Source organism: Telopea speciosissima, chromosome 4 (assembly GCF_018873765.1).
Source record: "Telopea speciosissima isolate NSW1024214 ecotype Mountain lineage chromosome 4, Tspe_v1, whole genome shotgun sequence".
NCBI lineage: Eukaryota > Viridiplantae > Streptophyta > Magnoliopsida > Proteales > Proteaceae > Telopea > Telopea speciosissima.
The window spans coordinates 16,994,812-17,017,326 of record NC_057919.1 but is presented as its reverse complement, the minus strand read 5'-3'; the positions used below and the strand labels follow the sequence as shown (position 1 = coordinate 17,017,326).

General features: G+C 40.5%; 2 protein-coding genes across 3 annotated transcripts in view; one reads left to right on the top strand and one right to left on the bottom strand.

The window, feature by feature from the left end:
* LOC122658167 (far upstream element-binding protein 1-like) overlaps positions 1 to 6,683 on the top strand; it is a 28,630-nt gene extending 21,947 nt beyond the window's left edge. The window contains exons 7-8 of one of the 2 annotated variants that reach the window (XM_043853076.1): positions 5,382 to 6,307; positions 6,433 to 6,683. In XM_043853076.1, coding sequence (XP_043709011.1) covers positions 5,382 to 6,305 — 924 coding nt within the window. In that variant the 3' untranslated portion in view covers positions 6,306 to 6,307; positions 6,433 to 6,683. Of the gene's footprint in view, positions 1 to 5,381 lie in introns of both variants that reach the window. The other variant, XM_043853074.1, reaches the window with a different exon arrangement.
* A 14,393-nt stretch (positions 6,684 to 21,076) lies between these two features.
* LOC122658170 (frataxin, mitochondrial-like) lies at positions 21,077 to 22,434 on the bottom strand (the record flags this gene model as incomplete). The annotated part of the gene is made up of 5 exons (XM_043853080.1): positions 21,077 to 21,357; positions 21,666 to 21,760; positions 21,856 to 21,903; positions 21,980 to 22,052; positions 22,388 to 22,434. Coding segments are annotated over 5 exons (393 nt in total), but the record flags the coding sequence as incomplete, so codon positions are not given.
* Positions 22,435 to 22,515: the final 81 nt, after the last annotated feature.

The following is a 22,515-nucleotide window of genomic DNA, read 5'->3' as shown; positions in this document are numbered from 1 at the left end:
AAATATTTCTCCTTCAAGTCATACTTCATGTCCTCCCAGTTAGTAGGGGCATCACCTACACGTTCCATGTCATAATTGCAGCAAGGGAATCGGATGGGGGTGGTTGTGTGCGGTCCATAACAGGGGTGCCATGTTCAGCCATGGCTCTAATACCACTTGATGTAGTTCTAGGTAGGAGAAGTCCCACTAGGAGCCAGGGGAATAGGGTTACCTAACAAGGCTGGCCGATTGGGACAGATTAGGCTAATTAGGGCGAAAATTAGGGTTAGGGTTAAATAATGGTAATGGGGTTTATAGGGATGCAGGTTTAGGAGGCTTTAATGGTAGAAGAATATTAGGGATTGGAAGGGTTCTAAAATTCTGCAGTTGGACAGAATCGAGTTGCAGGTTTTTTAGGTTTAATGGAGTGGGGGAATGGAGGGGTTATAGTGGAGACTAAGGGCTTAGGGTTAAGGTTGAGTGTGGGGAGTGATGTGGGGAATGTAGGCTGGAAGTAGGGTTTGAAAGTGAAGGCTAAATCTGGAGTTATGGGGGAATTCTAGTGGAGGTAGGAGTGCAGTTTTAATGGAGAAATAGGATTTGATGGATGGAGGGGACTGTAGATTAGGTCTAAGTAGAAGGAGGTTTAAAATAAAAACAGATTCAAACTCATTGTATTGCAGGAACAATGGCAGCAGCTTGATGACTTGAAAGAACCTTCCGATCTTCACAATGCAAGGAGTCGTAGGAGTCCACCTATCCTTCACCACCTTGAGAACAAGGATGTAAACACTCACAAAAGAGTAGAGGCAGCAGCACGATGGCAGCAACAAAGCTTGAAAAGCAGGAAAACTTTATGCAGAAAATAGTGGGGGAGCCTGCCCACGATTGTCTTATTTATAGTTTTAAAAAGGGCCAAAGGCCATACAGATATTCAGATCTGGATTAGGAATCCCAGATCTGATTCCTAGTTACATTCCTAGTTACAAAACAACTCCACCCTCTTAAAATCGTGGAGGGGGGGGGGGAGATTAAAACAAAGTTGAAAAAAAATCTAAAAGATGCTCTAAGAGCCAATAGAAATAAAACAAAAAACAGCCAATAGGAAAGAGTCACTTAAATTGGACCATTGGTTGGACCGGTTCAATCTAAGAGCTAAAAAAAAAAAATTAAGTATAGAAAAAAAAAAGAGAAAGGCTCCAACACAAAACAGCCAAGTCAAGGCTTCTTCTTCTTCCTAGTGCTTGAACCTGCATCACATGTGCAAGGGGTATGGACATATGACTGTTCAGTGCCCTAACCGGTTAGTGGCCCACATTGACAAGGACAATTTCATACCATTTGAACCTAAAACGGCCCCCAGGGACAGTCAATCTAGTGGCTGAACATGAGCGTGAGGGCGCTTCAGATCAAGTTGGATTTTTGGTTGAAGGTGACAAATAAAGAAAGGAATCTTCTCCCAAAGGATCACAGTGGTCCTATGGTTGGATGCTGTGATCTGACAGTGTCCAAAACCGATTAAAAAAACCCCTAAAACAGGTTATCTGTTGGAAGCTTAACTCAGAATTAAGTGATGGATAAATTCAGACAGCCAATTGTCCTTGTCTGAACATCTTATTACCCCTCTGGCAGGTAGTAACCACTGGATCTCATTCGAAAGCCCCCAAGACTTGAGCTTTATTGTTATACCTTAACCGAATATCAAGACCTCAGAGACGGGGCAAGTACACTCAATCGGGGAAGCAACTAAGGACACCATGCCGTTCAAAGACCTACAGAGTAATTGGTTCTGGTGAGGAAAGTAGGAGATTAAGAATGTATGACTCTTGTCTCGATAGACAGAAGTTGATCATAACAGAACCAGCAATTGTGGTCCACAAAAATAGGAAGATGTGACTTCTTGGACTCTTTAATCAATAACAATCTTCAGCCGAGAATGCAGGTCAGCTTATAAGAACCTAAAGGACTCTGATGTAGAATCTGGCCAGAGAAAGAGACACAAGAAGGCCCATCAGACCAGGTCCCTTTATGGGCCAGAGATGGACCAGACCAGGCCCCCTCCTGGGCCGTAACTGCCCAAAGATGCCCACGATTTTGACAGATTCTCTCTTTGACCAGTCAACTAGGATTGATGCAATTAAGTAGTTTCTATAATTATTAGTTTTTCAATTTAGTTGCATGTGGCTGAATTATAAAGCCAAGTAGTTTAAGTTTGGTTACTTTCTATTTTAGATTAGATTTAGTAGTTTCTAATTTACCAAGTTTCTATTTCATTGTCAGCTTGCCTAGTTGCCTTGGCTATTGATAGGCATCATATCTTAATGGAAAAAGTTAAGTTTTAGAGAAAAGAATATTTTGGCCACTTTAGCCATCGGTTATTGGAGTTCCTCCTGTGTTCAACAGCTGAGATAGCTGTGGGTGAGAGACCCAGGCTGAGAAGACCCATCCCCTACCCCCCTTCTTCTTCTATCTTCTTTTCCTTTTCTCCCTACCCTGCTCGATCCCCTTTACTGCTGCTGCCATCCGAAGGTTATTACAAGTGCTGTGAGGACCTCTTGAAAATCAGGATCAAGTGACAAACAAGTTTCATATCTTCTGCTGTTGTGGCCCATTGATTGAAGACCTTTGTGCTGCTCCTGCAAGTGGAAGGTTGCTGCAACATTTGAGTCCCATATTTCTATATCCCTCCATCAAACCTGCTGGGTTTTAAAACACCAATCCATCTCACCCTCCACTCCACTCGATTCCCCTTTCTGTCCTCCCCTCTGGCTGGAACCTCCCATAACTATAAACCTTCTATTTTCATTACACCTTCATAACTCCACCTCCCTCCATCAGAACATCACCAAAATTGCAGCAAAGCTTCCCTTCAATATTCTCTACACTCGATCCAACCTGGAGCTGAAGTGCAGTGCTGATTTTTGCAAGTTTTCTCCAAATCTTCTAATTTGGGATCATCTTCATGTCTCAACTTCTAGCCATCAGAATTGGCTCACATTTGGAGTGCAGCCTTTCATCCCCACTCGACCCGAATTTGGAGACTTTCTACAGGCTGGTTTGGTTTCTACACCTAATCCCTTTACTTTCTAATTTGGTGACCCCCTGCTCCTACTGTTTCTGGTCATCCAAATCAGTCCCTGTTCTCAGGGTTTGCTGAGCATTCTCAGCCTTACAATCGGCCCTAGTTACAATTTCTTTAAGTGGCTGAAAATTGTGTTTGATCTGAACCCTAAGTCCTATTTTCAGACCTGGTTTGTACCCTGCTGTAGGGTTATTGCTGCTGGGCCTGCTGTGCCTTATTCCTGGGTTATTGGGGACTAATTCTAACCTGAATTGGTTCTACCTTAGACTCTTAAGTTGATAAAATGACTTCCTCATAGCTACAAACTCTTAAGTTGATAAGAAGACTTCCTCAATAGCTACAACCTCTTAACAGCCGATTGGTGGTAAATACTGGAAAAGATTTAGGAATAAAGAAAAACTGAAAAGTAGCGTACACGGGGTAAGAAGTCTGATCTGGAATAACACAAATAAAGCACTGCAGAACAAACTAAGAAGAAGACAACAATAAGATAGAAGGGTGATATAATTTATCTTCCTACCCAAGCTTTGACCATCTCACCAGCTTACCTAGCATCGCACCAGGAATTTTTGCATCTCACAGAGAAGTCCTGCATCACACAGAAATCAGCAAAGTGCCGTAGAGTTTGTCAAAATCATTGATGGAGGTATGGTCCCATTTCTTTATTTAGTGCTTCATATAAAGCCAAAATAGAAACTTGTCATGTGTGGAAAGGAGGAATCCTTACAGCCTAAGATTTCTTCACAAAATAGAAACTTTCTAGTAGATTAACGAAATATAAACTATTTAAAGCTTTTAATTAGTAACTAGAGCAGAAACCTGGAAACAATATTAGTAGCAAACCATGGCTGAACCAAATCTGGTCCAAACCAGATCAGAAAACCTAGTCTGACCAGAACCAGAAGCTAAAGAATTGCCTGTTTCTCTTCCTCCTACGCTGGTAGTGTTTGGAGAACATCAGATCTGCATCATCCAGCTTTGCCAAGGAGAGCCCAGCAGCAGTCATGACACTTAAGCTGCCTATGAGTAGCCATGCTGAAAATTTCTCTGTGCACCTAGCTTTGCTTCTGGTTTTATAACATTTTTACCATGCTTTAAATTTGGTTTGCATAGCCAACAACCAAAAATATGTGTCCAGTCTCCACTATTTCTTTCTGTAGTGTTATATCCACGACTTACCTCTAACCAACCGCTTTGTGTGTTTGTGCGCACACACAAGCATAACAAATGGAGCAAGGAAGAAGTCCTCCTCTTTGAACAGTTCGCTTTGTGGGTAATGTCGCAGAACTGGTCAAGATGTTTAGTCCAGTTCATGCCAAATTTAACAGTTCAGCTTGAATAGCAGAGAAGTTCACTTATGAGAGGTTGAGCTTTCTCAAAACTGGTTACCCTGAAGATAGGGAAAAAAGAGTCTAGGTTATTCCAAATTTGTTTGCTTGTCAGTTTTATTTAGCTCGAAGATTGCCATCAAAGGCATGAAGTAATCAATATACCTGCTCGTGTCTGCTTGTTTTATAGCTTCTTGTCACTTACGCATCTGCTTGTATATATACCTAGGTTAACTCTAACTGAAAAAGTTCCTCAACACCCTCCCTAAACAAAAATAAAAAAAAGGAATGGAATTGTTCTCCGTCCTCCCTCCACCCCCAACTTCTGCCTCACACCACCCATCCCCCAAAAAAGAAAATGAAAAGGTCATTACCTGCAACCTCTCTCTCGCGCGTGCGCATGTGTATCTGTGTGTCTCTAGTGTGTTTGTTACTTGGAGCCCATCTTCCTATGAGATGGTTTAGACCCTTCTTTTGGTGCCTTCTCCTCTAGCTTTAATATTTGATAACCCCTACCTCTCAAATTGTTTGTTAGTATTTCCTGTAATCAATGAATTTCTTCTCTTAATTGTCACCTCCTTTCTACTTCCTGTCTAATTTGATGAAGAAAAGGAAAGAAGAGGAAAAGGGCACACATTTTAAGACCTGGTCTTGTGTTTGTCTTCCATCTGTAAATCTAATTGGAGGGGAGGGGGAAGCAAAAGAGCAAGGGAAAATGTTTGGTCTTTCTAGGTGATGCAACCTCTTAATATCCCCTGGTTCATGGTTGGAATTGGTATGGTATAGAAGGTTCTTTCTGGCTTGTCTCCTCATGTGTAAATTGATGAATTGACTTGATAAGGATTCTACTTGCTGTTCAATGGTCTTATTCCTTCTGCCACTATGGGTTTTAGAACATTGCTTGCTAATGTGCACTGCATTTTACTTTTTTTCTGGAATGTTCTCGATTTATGTTATGCTAGTTCAAATTCTAATTTTTTCTTTTTGGGCAGAATCGTGTTAGAAACACATCAATGTCAGGTGGTTATGCGCAGCCGGGATACCGACCGACTGGAAACTGGGTTCCACCGGGGCCACCTCCAATGCAACAGCCTGGGTATGGGTATGCACAGCCTGGAACATATACTTCACCACCTCCACCCTACTATGGCAGCTATCCTCCACCGGGTCAATGGGATCAGTCAAGCTCATCGACTGTGCCTCCACCACCTCAGCAAGCCACAGGGTACAATTACTATGGACAGCCTACCCAGACAGGATCTGCTCCACCTGATGTAAGCTATGGGTATGGTCAAAACTCTTCAGGTGCCAGCCATGGCTATGATCAGGGTTACGCTCAGCAGACACAAACTTATGGACAGGATGCTACAACACAGGCCCCTCAAGAGGATCAACAAAACCCTTATGCAGCGCCAGGGTATGGGCCGCCCTCTATACCACCTCAATTGGATGGGACAACTCCAGCGCAGCCTTATGGAACCCAGTCTTCAACTCAACCACTGTCTGCATATCCACCCCCTTACAGTCAGCCACCGACACATCAACCTGGGTATGGGACTCAGAGCTACCCTGGGCCCCCGACGCATCAACCTGAGTATGATCAGACAGGTTTTACCCAGTCGGGGTATGGAGCACAGCAACCAGCTCCACTCCCACCACCAGCTCATAGTCAACTGCCTACTTCACAACCTGCTTATGGTCAAGCTGCGTATCCTCAACAACCAGTCCCACTGCAGTCCAGTTATGTTCAGGGTACAAATACTCCTGCTTATGGGCAGTCACAGCCTCACCTAGCAACCCATGGGTATTCGCAGCAGGTGGCTTATGGAGTGGAAAGAAATGCAGAGGGAAATACTGCTGCTCCAAGTTATGGCTCTGCACCTGTGGCACAGGAACTGGCTCGTCCTCAAAGCTGAAGGTATGATGGGCCCAGCTCTATTGCTTTAGCTTTTAAGGCATCTTCTAGAACTTTAAAAATAGCATTTTTGCTGGAATGCCTATGTATGCTAATGTGACACTTGTTTTACTTTATTTTACTTGAAGCAAACTATGGATGGGAAACAGAGGTTCTAGAATAGTTGGAACTTCTATTACAAATCCTGTTCCAAAGTACAGCTTTCCGCCACAGAAATTGGTTAGAATTGGCGTTTGAGTTTGATTGGGAGTAGTTTTTAGATGTTGAATTGCTCATTTGAACACCAAGGCAGGTGGGGATTGGCTGTGAAGGTTAATGTTGGGGTGATTTGCTTGAAGTTCTTTAGCTTCAATGGATAGATAAAACATTGTGGCTGCATTCTATTTTCTCACGGTGGTTCACACAATGGATGAAACCTTTGTTGCATTTCCATCTATTTTCAGACTGTATTATGCCTTGTTACCCATGTCCGTGGCCTATATTGGAGACACTTTCTATTTGTTTAACCTTGTTTGTTTTTGGGGGGGGGGGGGTAAGAGGGGGACGAAAGAGGGGACATTACCATAATACACTAATTGTAGCTAATTTGAAACTATGACTTTTTTTTTAATTGCTCCTTTCCTGCCCCGAGTAGGGACTGGGAGTGTGCTGTAAGTTGTGGTTTGCGTCTTAATGATGCCAAACCCCCTACCCCCACCATCTTTGAATATGATGTATAATAATAAGGGAAATTTATGTTTACCACCCCCTGTAGTTTGAATCTATTGTCTCCTACCCCTGAAAATTCATCTATTTCAAAAACCTCTATATTTAAAAAAAATCTTACAACCGTACCCCTACCGTTGGATTAGAACAATGAAGTGATGACATCATCACCCAATTTTAATCTAAATGCCCATAATACCCTTAATAACATCTCATTCTTTATTTATCTCCATTTGGAATAAAGTGATATTATTATTTTACCCCCATTAGGGATGAAGTAACAAGGATGAAAGCCCTCTAATAATGAAGGAATAAATGTCTCCAAAAATCAGCATCATCTTCTAATTGTCGTGGTTTTGAAAAACCCCGAAAGTGTGAAGAGCTATCGATCTTGAGAGGTCAGTAATTTGATATAACTTGATGCAAAGGGAAAAATCTCGATCAAATCTGCATATCATGGGATGAGGTAACAAAGGAGGGCAGCAGCTGGATCAATAGATCACCTCATCAGTGCTGCCCTATGGGATAGAGAAGAACAAAACAAAACAAAGGGAAGAAGAGAAGAGAAAGGGAGAGAGATCGAGAATTAGAGAGGGAAGGGGATAGTGGATGGCAATGTGAGTCCTAATTCATAACCAGCTTTGATACCATGTTAAGAGGATCAGAATTAGAACTCGATGCTTGGATGATTAATTCATCCCAAGCACATATGTATTTATAAGTATAATGAAAGAATGAACGTAATTACATGAGCAATGTGGGACTAAACCACACGCAAGAAACTAACAAAATAATAAAGGGAAAAAGTCCAGAATATCCCCACGGTATTCTGGCCCATATATCTAACATTTTTTGTCTGGGAGTGTGGCCTACGCCAGCACTCCCAAGTGTCTATCTCTCTCCTCCTCAAAATAAGGGGGCAGAGGTGTCTTTTCATATGGGGAGGAGAGAGATAGACTCATGAGAGTGCTGGTGTAGGCCACACTCCCGGACAGAGAACTTTCTCCCTAATTTTTTTTAATAAATTATTTTTTTTTTTTGGGTAGAAAGATAATCCATTAAAAGAGAAACAGATTACAGTATGCTCGTTGTTCCAGTAGAAACATCAAAGGAAGGATCGGAGCTAGGCCAAACAATCGAAATTTTTTACTATATTTTAGATTCACATTTACACTTTTATCCATTGTAAACACGTCGTACCAAGCAAAGTTTTCTTACCGTTCCCCTTTTAACTATGGTAGGGACTAACATGTAGTTTTTAAGATCGAAAGAAGTTCATTAGTGATTAAATGAAGAGCAAATATTTGATCATTATGAATTTTTCAAAAAAACAAATGTTGAACCTTACAGTTTCTGGACATTTCTCAATTCTCATAAGCAAAGCTAGTAAACTTATTAATTGAATCCAAACAAAAACAAATCAATCTTCTCGCCTACAAGTTTCTGGAAAATGTTCTCTACACTGGGTGGCACAGGCTGCACCCAGACACATGGGGTGGGTGAAATGACCGCCCCACCTCGACCTATGTGTTTAGGCACAGCCTACGCCCCTGTGCGTTGTGGTGCAGAGAACATCGTGTTGGACAAGTGTGTGTCCATCAAACCCGGTTCGGTCCGGTTCGACCCGATTCACCTTTGTATTGAACATTTATACATTTTAGTTTGATATTGTCACATGCGATATAAACCTTTTGAGCATTATGTGTCCCTAAGTTTTACTTAAAATGGTAGTCACGACTAGGGTTTGGGTTGGGCACCTTTATCATATGGTCGTCGCATTGGGTATGCCTAGACATGTGATGTCAGGGTACGAATGCGAGTGCTCACATGTTTGATGTGTGCGTTGGCGAAGAATCTACTTTGTCGATTCCCTCATGTATTACTGCCAGATGTAGGAAGGTATAGACATGTGTCACCGACACCCTTTGCCTGAGGGAACCTTATCACTGCGAAGTGTGATGCATTCTTTGGTTCATCAATGATTGAGACTCAAGTGAGTCAAAGCCGGTGTTCTGGGAATGCGTGAACACTTTGTGAGTGAAGGAGTTATCCAACATGGTCACCACTGCCCGATTGGGGAACACCAAGATAGAGATTGTCTGTGCATGGTCGGATCGAAATCTGGATCCAGTGTCGTTTTGGAAATGGTTTTGCAAAAATCTATTTTATATAAAATAATAGATTATTTATGATTATTTGAACAAAGTGTTTTATCGAGTTTTGCGGGACCCGATCAGATGCACAAACACTCTTATATGGACATGTACTATGGAATGGGGTTTGGCAGTACATGTGTACATGCCCTAGATTCCATAATGATGGTGTTGATTAGTGGGGGGGTTGTATATGATAATTTATTATCATATAGAGAGTTATTTGGAATTTGCTATTTTAACTGGTTCTTTATTTAATTAATGAATATGGTGCTACTTGTAATTATCCATAAATATTAAATAAAGTAATTAATTAATACTTTCCCTATTAGATTCTGCTTCTTTCCCTTTTAGAAGCACTTTGAGTTTAAATAGAACTGCCAAACAAAGAGAGAGAGAGAGTCAGACTCTCAAGGGATTAAATCTTATCCATTCAGGGTTTTTTAATTAAACCCTGGCATTATATGAAGGGGACCAAAAACGCAGAGGGGGCAATGCTCCACGTTTTTGCATGGCCCCCTCTTCTGCGTTTTGGTCTCTCTCTCCCTCTTTGAGATCTCTTCTTCTACTTCTAGTTTCTCTCATCTGTGTTTGAGAGTTGAGGTTTGTGAAACCCTAGATCTATGTTGAAGAATTTGAGAGCATCTGGGATTGGCTTGAAGAACCTTGGTAGCACCATTGGAGGTTCAGATCTGTTTACTTGGAGCGCTCACTGGAGGAAGAACCATTGTCTATTGGATGAGCAACACTTGAGGCTCACCAGGTTAGCAATTCTTGTTTAATTCTTTCAGTTATTAATTATTAATATTTATGGGATGCGAAAGAAACTCGAATTGATTTATTTCCGTTGCGCATTTGAGTATGGGATTGATCCCTCTTGCCATGCGATGGATTAGAGATGTTGTTTCTTTGTCCCTAATGTGCTATATAATTGCGTGGGATACATGAGGGAAGAAGAAACCCTAACAGGGTTGCACCAGGGTTTCGATGGGCAACTATGGGAAACCCTAAAAATTAAAATGGGGCGCCCATGGGACACCATGGGCTAACCCAGGGTGTGCAATACCCTAATTGGTTTATAATTGGTTTCCTTAGGGAACCATGGTTCTATCCCTGGACCGTAGTTTGGTCTACAGTTTGGTATCAGAGCCATTTTTCCCACCCATGAATATTGAATAATTAATGGATTAATATGATTGTCATGAGTGGGATGCAAGCTGCACATGGGTGGTTAAAATTGTGGCTGTTGTAACAACCTACCCATGTGATGATGGATTTATTATTTGTTTGTTAATTCCAATTAGTGAAGCATGTATCTAATTAGGCTGTGAATACTAATTTTTAATTTAAAATTTTTTAATCATGTTTTTATGTGGGGTGGGGGGGGAGGAGCGCACGCAGCGCTCCTCCCCCCTTGCCTTGCCCTTGTGCGCATGCCTTCATGGGCTGCTGCCTGCGGGCCTGCAGGCTGTTGTCCGTGGGCTTTAGCCTGCTGCTGCTCATGGGCCTTGGGCCTAAAGGCTGCGCAGGGAGTGCCTGCAGCTTGCGCATATGGGCTGCATGCACCCCCCCTTGTTTTCCCTCCAGTTTAACATTTAAAAAAAAAAAAAAAAAAAAACTGATTTTTCAAAACAAAATTTTTATTCATTTGTTTTGTTTTTGGAGGAAGAAGATGGGTGAAGGGATTCTTCCCTCCACCCACTTGTGATTGAAATTATGATTTTAATTTTATGGGCTTGGATACATGTTATCACATGTGATGTGATGGTTCAATGATTGAAGGAATCCATGTAATTTTTATTAGTTTACTTGCTTTAATGCCCATGCATGAAATTATATTATGATGTGATTATGGGAATGACATTCTAATAAATGGATGGATTATTTATGTATGTGATACATGGGGTTATGGGTGGATGTGATGCTTCTCTCTCTTTCTCTCTCTCCCCCTATCTTTTTTATAAACAAATGTATTCCACCCCATGGGCAGCCCAAATGGTGGGTTGGTTTCTCCATGCGGGGTTTCTTTATTATTATGGAAAGGAAAGTGTATAGAATTTTTTTTAGGTTTCTATTGTAATTTTAGAGGAGTTAGGACTCCCAGGGCATGTTGATGGTGATCCACATGTGGCGCTCAAAGCTTATGGAGATGCAAGTCACCTACTTTGAAGACGTGATCGGATGGAGGAGATGATCGAGGCGTGGCATCCATGGCATGATAAATGCACCCAAAGTTATTAGTTTTATTTTTATTGGAAGGATCCTTTTAATTGCTTCTAATAAAAATGCCGTCATCCCATAATCACTTTTAATTAATGTTGATTAATTATGTTGTTTAAATCTATCAATGTATATGAGAGTTGCTTAATCCTTCTTTAATCATAATACATGTATGATATGGACTAGTCTTAATCGGTAAACATGATCATGGCCTCCTATTGAAGATAAATGTAGAGATTGTGAGATATGCCCCGCATACGCCGATAGGACATTGCCAGGACCATTGTCACATACTTATCTATATTTACCTCTATCTAGATACGTTAGGGTATGGATAGTGAGAGGGCACTGCGACAGTGGGCCATTTTTCATGATTCCATGATTCTAACTAATGCAATAGGTAAGTACATGACTTGGGTGTATGTCAGCCGACAGGATCTGGACATGGCACCCAGGTGGCCAAAAATATTGGCAGCCAATGAGGCGGACAGCCTAGTCCACACTACCACGGTGTGTATAATGACTCCCGACAGGGTAAGTTATGCATGCAAGGGTTGTACGTATCCAATTCATCTTTTGGGTTATGAGGGAAACCCAAATCATGAAAGACCATTGATGTGTGTGTGCTCAATTTATTATTTTCAATGGTTATTAATTAGCATGTGGTTATTCACTTGTGCATGTGTAGATAATTATACAATGACTGCCGTTAATTCCAACCTATTAGCACTCATTAGTGAATACAAACTTAACGGTACAAACTATGTCGATTGGTACCGGAGCATTAAGTTGCTCCTGATTGCTGAAGGACTATACACAGTTCTAGATGAACACGTTCCTCCTCAGCCCAACTCGAACAATTTTAAGGCAAATGAAGAGATGCAGGATTTCCTCATGAGAGATTCCAAGGCATCACTTTATATCCTAGGATCGTGAAAAAGTCAGTTGTAGACACGGTCAAGGATATACGCACTGCTGGGGGTAAGATGGATAAGCTTGTTGAATTGTTCAATAGGCAGTTGACACACGCCCATTCTGATGTGGTGAGTCAAATCCACAATACCAAGATGTCCCAGGGGACTCCAGTGATGGATCATGTAATGAAGATGATCAATCTGTTTGAGAAACTGAAATCCATTGGGACTGATTTCAGCTTGCGATACAAGACTGATGTGATTTTAGCGTCACTCACCACTGCCTATGCAGCCTTTAAGATGTCCTACAAAATGTCTGACAAGGAGATGGAGCTCACCAAGCTTGCTAACGCACTTGTAGAGGCTGCAGCGTCCTTGAAAAAGGACAAGGCTGAGGTCAATGCAATTGAGGCAAAGCCTTCTTCAAATGGGAAGAAGAAGAAAAAGGGAAGTAAGGGTAAGACCCTGAAACCCAAAGGTGGGAAGTCTGGCAATAAAGGCAAAGGCAAGTGCTTCAATTGCAAGAAGGAGGGTCACTGGAAAGGAAACTGTTGTGCTTACCTGGCTACTGTGAAAGACAAGAAGCCGGATGAAACAAAGGCTGCTAAAGAAATTACTTGTGATGTTCACGTTCTTTATGAGTCTAATTTGTCTTTTGAACTGACCAATTGTTGGTTGGTGGATAGTGGTTCCACTGTTCACATTTGCAATGATTTGCAGGGGTTCAAGGAGACAAGGAACCTGGAAAGAAATGAGGTGCGTCTTCGGATGGGCACTGGAGCTGAGACCATGGCAATGGTTGTGGGAAATTTTATTTTGAATTTTAGTTCTGCTTGTTTTGTTTTAAAGGATTGCTATTATGTATCCTCTTTTAAGAGGAAGATTATTTCATGTTTCAAAACTTGTTTCGGACGGGTATAGTTTTTCCTTTAATACTAAGTTAATTATTCGTTTTAATAATTCCTTTGTGGCATCCGGTTATATGTAAAGTGGTTTGTATTTTCTAGAATGCCCTGTTAGAACGAATGTTGTTTCAAATGTTGATTTGAAACGGAAAGCAGCTCCAGTGAACTCAACATACCTGTGGCATCTAAGATTATGTCACATTAATGTGGACCAAATCAGTAGATTGGTGAGGGATGGGCCCTTAGAGAGTCTGAGGGTGGAACCATTCCCCACATGTGAGTCCTGCCTTCAGGGCAAAATGACCAAGAAACCCTTTAGCAATAAAGGAACTAGAGTCACAGATCTGTTAGAGTTAATACGCACTGACGTGTGTGGACCCATAAACACACAAGCGAGATATGGGTATGAATACTTTATCACGTTCACCGATGATTACTCTAGATATGGTTACATATACTTGATGCGTAGGAAATCGAAAGCCTTTAATAAATTCAAAGAATTCCAAGCCGAGGTCGAAAGACAGCTCAATAAACGCTTCAAGTCCTTACGATCAGATCGTGGAGGGGAGTATCTATCGGATGAGTTTAAAGATCATCTCATATCCCAAGGGATAGTTAGTCAGCTAACTAATCCAAGCACACCACAACAAAATGGTGTATCCGAACAATGCAATAGGACCCTATTGGATATGGTCCGGACAATGCTCACTTATTGTGAGCTGCCTCTTTCTTTCTAGGGGTACGCTTGAGAGACGGCAATATATATCTTGAATAGGGTTCCATCAAAGTCTGTAGCCAAGACACCCTTTGAGCTGTGGAAAGGGCGAAAGCCCAGTATTCAACACCTTAGGGTATGGGGTTGCATAGCACATGTGCGAAAGCAACAGACAGACAAGTTAGAATCCAGGACTTCAAGATGCCATTTCATAGGCTACCCCAAAGGCACGATAGGCTATTATTTCTATGACCCAGTTGACCAGAAGGTCATTGTAAGTAAACACGTCACATTTTTTGAGGAAGAAATGATGGCCCAGAGGTCCGAACCAGTAGTCATTAAAGAGCTATCAGATAGCTCAGAAACGTCATTTCCTGAAGTGAGACCAATTGGCATACCCGCTAAAATACCAACACCTGAAGAACCTCGACGCAGTGGGAGGACTATTAGACCACCCACCAGGCTTACTCTTCTAACTGAAGAGGAAACTGTGGAAGAGTTCCACATGGTATCGGTTGAATCGGATGATGATCCGATGACATACTCTGAGGCTCTAAAGGATGTTGATGCCACTAGGTGGCTGGAGGCAATGCGCTCTGAAATCGATTCGATGCATTCCAACAAGGTCTGGACTCTAGTCAATCCACCACTTGACGTCAAGCCAATTGGATGTAAATGGATCTTCAAGAGAAAGAAGGGCGCAGATGGAAAGGTTGAAAGATTCAAAGCGAGACTGGTGGCAAAGGGCTATACCCAGAAAGAGGGTATAGACTGAGGAAACCTTTTCACCAGTGGCGATGATGAAATCCATCAGGATTTTATTAGCTATCGTTGCACACTTTGATTATGAAATCTGGCAGATGGATGTGCAGACTGCATTTCTGAATGGATTCCTTTAAGAGGAAATATACATGAAACAGCCAGAGGGGTTCTCTTCCTTAGAGGAAGACAGAAAGGTGTGCAAATTGCAAAGATCCATTTATGGGCTGAAGCAGACTTCCAGGAGCTGGAACATCAGGTTTGATCAATCAATCAAATCGTTTGGTTTTGATCAAAACATGGATGAACCATGCGTTTACAAGAAGATTAGTGGGAGGGTAGTATGTTTTCTTATTTTATACGTAGATGACATATTGCTAATTAGTAACGATGTAGGATTTCTTTCATCAGTAAAACAGTGGTTATCCACAACGTTTTCGATGAAAGACCTTGGTGAAGCTAGCTATATTCTTGGGATCAAACTCGTAAGAGATCGCCAGAAAAGGATGCTAGGCTTGTCACAGGCTACCTATATAGACAAAGTCCTGGCCAGATTCAGCATGGAGAACTCCAAGAGGGGAAGTGTTCCCTTCAGACATGGAGTCAGTCTTTCCAGATCTCAATGTCCTCAATCTCAGACAGACATTGAAGAGATGAAAAGGATTCTCTATGCCTCAGCAGTAGGGAGTCCTATGTACGCTATGTTGTGTACGAGGTCGGACATTTGCTATGCAGTAGGTATGATAAGTCGTTATCAATCTAACCCTGGACGCGAGCATTGGAGTGCTATCAAGAATATCCTTAAGTACCTGAGAAGGACTAAGGAACATTTCTTGGTTTTTGGATCTAATCAGTTGTCAGTATTAGGATACATAGATTTGGATTTTCAAACTGACAAGGATGACAGAAAATCCACGTTCGGGATGGTATATCTAATGGGTGGAGGTGCCATTGTGTGGCGGAGTGCGAAACAAAAGTCTACAGCCGATTCCACTACCGAAACAGAATACCTTGCAGCTTGTGAAGCAGCAAAGGAAGGTGTTTGGCTGAGGAAATTCCTATCAGATTTGGAGGTAGTCCCTGACTTTGTCAAGGGTCCCATTCCCCTGTTATGTGACAACAGAGGGGCCATTGCACAAGCTAAGGAGCCTAGGGCTCATCAGAGGAACAAACACGTGCAGCGGAAGTATCACCTCATCAGAAAGATAATCCAGCAAGGCGACGTGAGTATCTCCAAAGTGGACACAACTGAAAATGTGTCTGATGCCATGACAAAGGGTTTGTCACCAGGAGTGTTTGAGAAACACATGGAGGACATGGGTTTAAAATGTATGGGGAATTGGCTTTGATGTACAAGTGGGAGATTGTTGGACAAGTGTGTGTCCATCAAACCTGGTTCGGTCCGATTTGACCCGGTTCTTTGTATTGAACATTTATACATTTTAGTTTGATATTGTCACATGCGATATAAACTTTTTGAGCATTATGTATCACTAAGTTTTACTTAAAATGGTAGTCACGATTAGGGTTTGGGCTAGGCACCCTTATCATATGGTCGTCGTATTGGGTATGCCTAGACATGTGATGTTAGGGTACGAATGCGAGTGCTCACATGTTTGATGTATGCATTGGCGAATAATCTACTTTATCGATTCCCTCATGTATTACTGCCAAATGTAGGAAGGGATAGACATGTGTCATCGACACCCTTTGCCTGAGGGAACCTTGTCACTGCGAAGTGTGATCGCATTCTTTAGTTCATCAATGACTGAGACTCAAGTGAGTCAAAGCCGGTGTTCTGGGAATGCGTGAACACTTTGTGAGTGAAGGAGTTATCCAACATGGTCACCACTGCCCGATTGGGAAACACCAAGATAGAGACTGTCTGTGCATGGTCGGATCGAAATCTGGATCCAGTGCCGTTTTGGAAATGGTTTTGCAAAAATCTATTTTACATAAAATAATAGATTATTTATGATTATTTGAACAAAGTGTTTTATCGAGTTTTGCGGGACCCGATCAGATGCACAGACACTCTTATATGGACATGTACTATGGAATGGGGTTTGGCAGTACATGTGTACATGCCTTAGATTCTATAATGATGGTGTTGATTATTGGGAGGGGTTGTATATGATAATTTATTATCATATAGGGAGTTATTTGGAATTTGCTATTTTAATTGATTCTTTATTTAATTAATGGATATGGTGCTAATTATAATTATCCATAAATATTAAATAAAGTAATTAATTAATACTTTCACTATTAGATTCTGCTTCTTTCCCTTTTGAAAAGCACTTTGAGTTTAAATAGAACTGCCAAACAAAGAGAGAGAGAGAGAGAGTCAGACTCTCAAAGGGATTAAATCTTATCCATTCAGGGTTTTTTAATTAAACCCTGGCATTATATAAAGGGGACCAAAAACGCAGAGGGGGGCAGTGCTCCACATTTTTGCCTGGCCCCCTCTTCTGCATTTTGGTCTCTCTCTCCCTCTTTGAGATCTCTTCTTCTTCTTCTAGTTTCTCTCATCTGTGCTTGAGAGTTAGGGTTTGTGAAACCCTAGATCTGTACTGAAGAATTTGAGAGCATCTGGGATTGGCTTGAAAAACCTTGGTAGCACCATTGGAGGTTCAGATCTGTTTACTTGGAACGCTCACTGGAGGAAGAACCATTGTCTATTGGAAGAGCAACACTTGAGGCTCACCAGGTTAACAATTCTTGTTTAATTCCTTCAGTTATTAATTATTAATATTTATGGGATGCGAAAGAAACTCGAATCGATTTATTTCTACTGCGCATTCGAATATGGGATAGATCCCTCTTGCCATGTGATGGATTAGAGATGTTGTTTCTCTGTCCCTAATGTGCTCTATAATTGCGTGGGACACATGAGGGAAGGAGAAACCCTAACAGGGTTGCACCAGGGTTCCCATGGGCAACCATGGGAAACCCTAAAAATTAAAATGGGGCGCCCATGGGACACCATGGGCTAACCCAGGGTGTGCAATACCCTAAGTGGTTTATAATTGGTTTCCCTAGGGAACCATGGTTTTATCCCTGGACCGTAATTTGGCCTACACATCGCCCCTATGTCAACTTGTCAAGATACAACGATTGCACCCTGGAATAATACACGAGAGTCCCTTTAAAATTGTCTTTTTTGGGGCACACAGAATTGAAGATGGAAAGGCTCACCTTTATATATCAGCACAGAACAAACACCTCCCCTCTCCCAAGTCCCAAGAACTGGGTCCTTATTCTATTTCTTATATGGTTTGTATCCTTGAAAGTAGAGGGAATATTGATTTGACAAATGTTTAATGTCAAGTACGGTTCTCTTCTTGAGGAGGATGAGTTTCACCGCTTGGCTAATGCTACAATACATGATTTGCAAGAGAAAATGGAGGTATTCTTGTTATTGAATGCACAACAGCAATGAGAAGTTGTTAAAATATTTACTTATACTTTTTGGTTTCTATCAGGAATATGGTGATGACATCTAAATTGATGGTTTTGACATTGACTAATAAGGATGTCAATCGGTACGGTACACTGCACATATACCCCATACTGATACCGTACCGAATACCAATTCGGCACAGGTATCTCATACCGATAGATACCATACCGGATTTATTCGGTACGGTTCGATATAAATAATTTAATACAGAAACAGTATCAGTATACGATACTCGGTACACATTGACACTTTTATTGACTATGTGGCAAGCATAATGGACTAGTATGGGGGACTTCACTAGATTTTCCAGAAGGATACTACATTTCTTTCAATATTAACTCTGGGTATTTTATTTTACAGAATCAAGTGTTAATATTTAAGCTTGGGAATTTGAGTACCTATGTGTCAAACAAGCAAAAACACCAAATAGACAAATTTGGTTGTCTTCTCCAGTGAGGTACTTGTTATTTGTATCACATTTATATGGATAAGACTAAGCTTTGTCTGTTATAACAAATATCTGATTTTCATTCTAGTATTTGGCTGATGTTGCATAATACCTGTGGGTTTTGTTCAAACTCAAGGCTATCATCAGACATTCATGCTCTGTGAGGAGCAGCAGCAGAACCACTGTAATATTCGTAGATAGATGCAAATTACCATTGCTTTCTACAATTCAATTTGTCTTAGTTATTTCCATCAAAATAAGCCGATTTAGGTGATCTAACCGCATCACCAAGTCTTGCGGTTTGGGAGTTAATTGATTCTCTCAAAACCCGATCGTGGGGGTTCTCTTAGAGTCTTGGTCTTTTGTTATTTCTTATTTTAATGTATGTAGCAATGCTGGGTTAGGGCCTATAATTCCAGACCTGTTTTCCTTCCTTATATTCAGTTTTTTATTTGGATTAGGACACTCCAAATAGCCTGTGGCTAGGAGGAGATAGTTTCAGTTCTAGTTTGCCTTTTGCATTTTTTTAAGAGTTAAAGACCAATTCTCAGATCAATATAATGTTGATGTAAGGGGCTAAGCCCTCCCCACGATTTTATGAGTTCAATGAAGCTGGCTTTTGCCTCAAGTTCTATGTGATTCAGAATTTCTATTGTGCGATGCAGCAGGCCCTTGGTGAGATACTAAAGTGAGGCTGGTAGGATTCCAGTCAAGTTCCAAGCGGGAAGCTTGGATCATATCTCTTCTTATTCTCTTTTTTTTCCCTTCTCATCAAAATCACGTACAGAAACTTTATACTTTCCTGCACATACTTTCTAATTCTGTTGTGAGTTCATATTATTCTAAATTTTATCAATTGGAGCTGACTCTTATCTGGTTTCAAAATATGATATTGTTGTTGGTTTAACAGAGTCCTATTCCACATCTGAATTCTCAGTACTTGAATCGAATTCTGATTTCTAATTTCAGACTGATATTATGCTGCTATAACTGAGTTCTTTAACTTACATTACTATTCTGATCATATTTCAATTGCATTAATTGAACACTTTAATTTCTGATCTCAGTTTACTGTTATGGAACCCTAATTCTATAATCCTATCTTCAGCAGGATATCTCCATGATTCCAGATCAGACCATCAGATCTGAGTCAGGTGTTGAAGAATTGTTCTCCTCCTTCAACCAGCCTTTTAGCCAGATCAGAATCTCTGCTTCTTATTAAATTTTCTCTTGAAACCTGATTTCTTTCTTAACTGCAATTCTGGTTTTCTTCTGGATTTCTTAACCTAGGAGCCTTAGGTGACTAGAAAGTAGAAACCCATCACAAAGCCCATGGCCTGCACTGCTCAAAAAGACCTATTATTTTCATCTTCTATCAAGATTACATAAGCATTATTTCTTACCATTCATTCTTCCTTAACCTTCCCACCCCCCCCCCTGCCCAAAAAAAAAAAAAGTTCCATCATCAAATGGAACTTTACCTTGATAAAGTACGAATTAAAATTTTGAACAAAGCAAATGAGTTTAGTAGAAAACAAGCTTCTCTATGGATGGATGTACTGAGTACAACCAAGGTACAAGGTTTCGCCCAAGTTTATGAAACATTTTGGTTTCACAAAGGTTCAAAATGAAATGTAATGTGATAATGCGGAATATCAAAGTTTAGACCGAAACGGTCTTATGAAGAGTTTCGCTAATATTTTGGTTGAAACTGTACCAACCCTTTATATAAAAACTACATTTCATGCTCTTCGTCTGGTTTCGACGGAAGACCTTGAAAAACTCTAGTTTTCTTGCTTTTTTAAATCACTGTCATACAAGCTTGGAACTTGTGCTTGGGCAATAAAGTAACACAGTGGAAGCAACGATTTTCTGCATTGTTGGAAGATTTGTGCAAGATCCAAAGTTGGAGGTATATCAGTTTTCCCAAAAACTAGTTTTTGCAAAAAAAAAATTTCGATAAATACTTGGTGGTTGACATTCAAATGGATGTTGAATCATTCCTAATACATATTTAAGTTGTTTTACTTGAATTGTATGTGTTCTACTACTAAACAATGTGTGGAATAGGCCATATTAGAGAATGTATACAGCGTACACTACCAACCTAGGGTCCAAAGTCAAACTACCCATTTTGTGTGATTTTTAAAATTTTAGGGTTCCAATATGTTTAAAGGGTCTAAAATAGGATGTCCTAGAAGTTTCAGGATCTGATTTGGCAATTCAGCCCCCAAAACCAACCATCGAAACTAGGAAGAAGGAAAAAAGTACATATTTTCGACCGAAAATTTCAGTTTCGGCCGAAACATTTCGGTTTCAAGTACAACACAGGAAGTTCAGCACCCCCATGAGCTACATATAAATTTATTCCCCTTTTCTATGAATAGCATATAAAATATTGAGAATCATGGAGCAATGGTCTCAGTTCCGCATCGGCGAAGTTTTCATATGGCATCTTTCTCTCTCTAAATAGGGAAAGACTTTCATTTATGTGAAAACTAGCTATTCAAGCTCCAGTCAAAAAAGTGAGCAAGACATTGATAAAACAACATTCATGGATTTGACCCAATGAAATCAAGTAACCAAGCATAAATCCAACATCCAAAGTCAGTGCCACTAAAGTAGTGGCATTTACAAGAATTTATGAAAGAGATATAGGTTTACCACAAAGTTGTTCCAATTCATTTTCCAAAAGTTGTAATAAATTTGCTTTAGTTCGCCTATAAATCCAAGATTGCCTACTGATGTCCCAATCAAACCTAGATGGACCACTGCAAGAAAATCAAAACATGCTAAACTGTCAAACACAGTATGGGAATAAGTAACAAATAAAATATAACTAAGATAAATTGAATCTGTAGAAACCAATGGTAATTTGCATCTATCTACGAATAGGGCAGTGGTTCTGCTACTGCTCCTCACAGAGCATGAATGTCTGATGGTAGCCTTGAATTTGAACAAAATCCACAGGGTTAGTTACTACTTACTAACTCGAATGGACTCGCCAATTGAATAAAACCCCAGTACTAATTTCAAAAATAAAATATAAAAAGGACAGCGTAATACAAATAGCAAGTACCTCACTGGAGAAGACAACCAAATCTGTCTATTTGGTGTTTGCTTGTTTAACACATAGGTACCCAAATTCCCAAGATTAAATGTTAACACCTGATTCTGTAAAATAAAGTACCCATAGTTAATAGTGAAAGAAATGTGGTATCCTTCTGGAAAATCTAATGAAGTCCCCCACACTAGTCCATTATGCTTACCGCATAGTCAATGTCAAAACCATCAATTTGGATGTCATCACTATATTCCTGTTAGAAACCCAAAGTATGAGTAAATATTTTAACAACTTCCCATTGTTGTTGTGAATTCAATAACAAGAATCACCTCCAATTTCTCTTGCAAATCATGTATTGTAGCATCAGCCAAGCAGTGAAACTTATCCTCCTCAAAAAGAGAACTGTACTTGACATTAAACATTTGCCAAATCAGTATTCCCACTAGTTTCAAGGACACGGACCATATAAGAAATTGAATCCAAGTACACTTAATTTGAAGAAAAGCATCCACATTTTAACAAAGTTATATAGAACGTACACGTACATAGGACGATACAATTTCAAACGCACCCAGATGTATTTTTATACGAAGAGAAATTGCTACTATAAAGTTAATAGTTTCAGTATAAAACCCTGATTTTTGGGGAGGGGTTTGTTGTGGGGCAAGGGAATCAATTCAATAAGCCAGATTATCATGTTTGTAAAGTTATTAAATTGAAGAGGAGATACAACATACCGATAATCTATCGCAGCAGGTCCTTGAGCATCGTCGAGATTCACAGACCGAGATCAGAAAACCCTATAAATAGATGCTACTGTTGCCAACGACAAGTCAGGAGCTCTTGAAGCTTCAAGGAGAAGCGG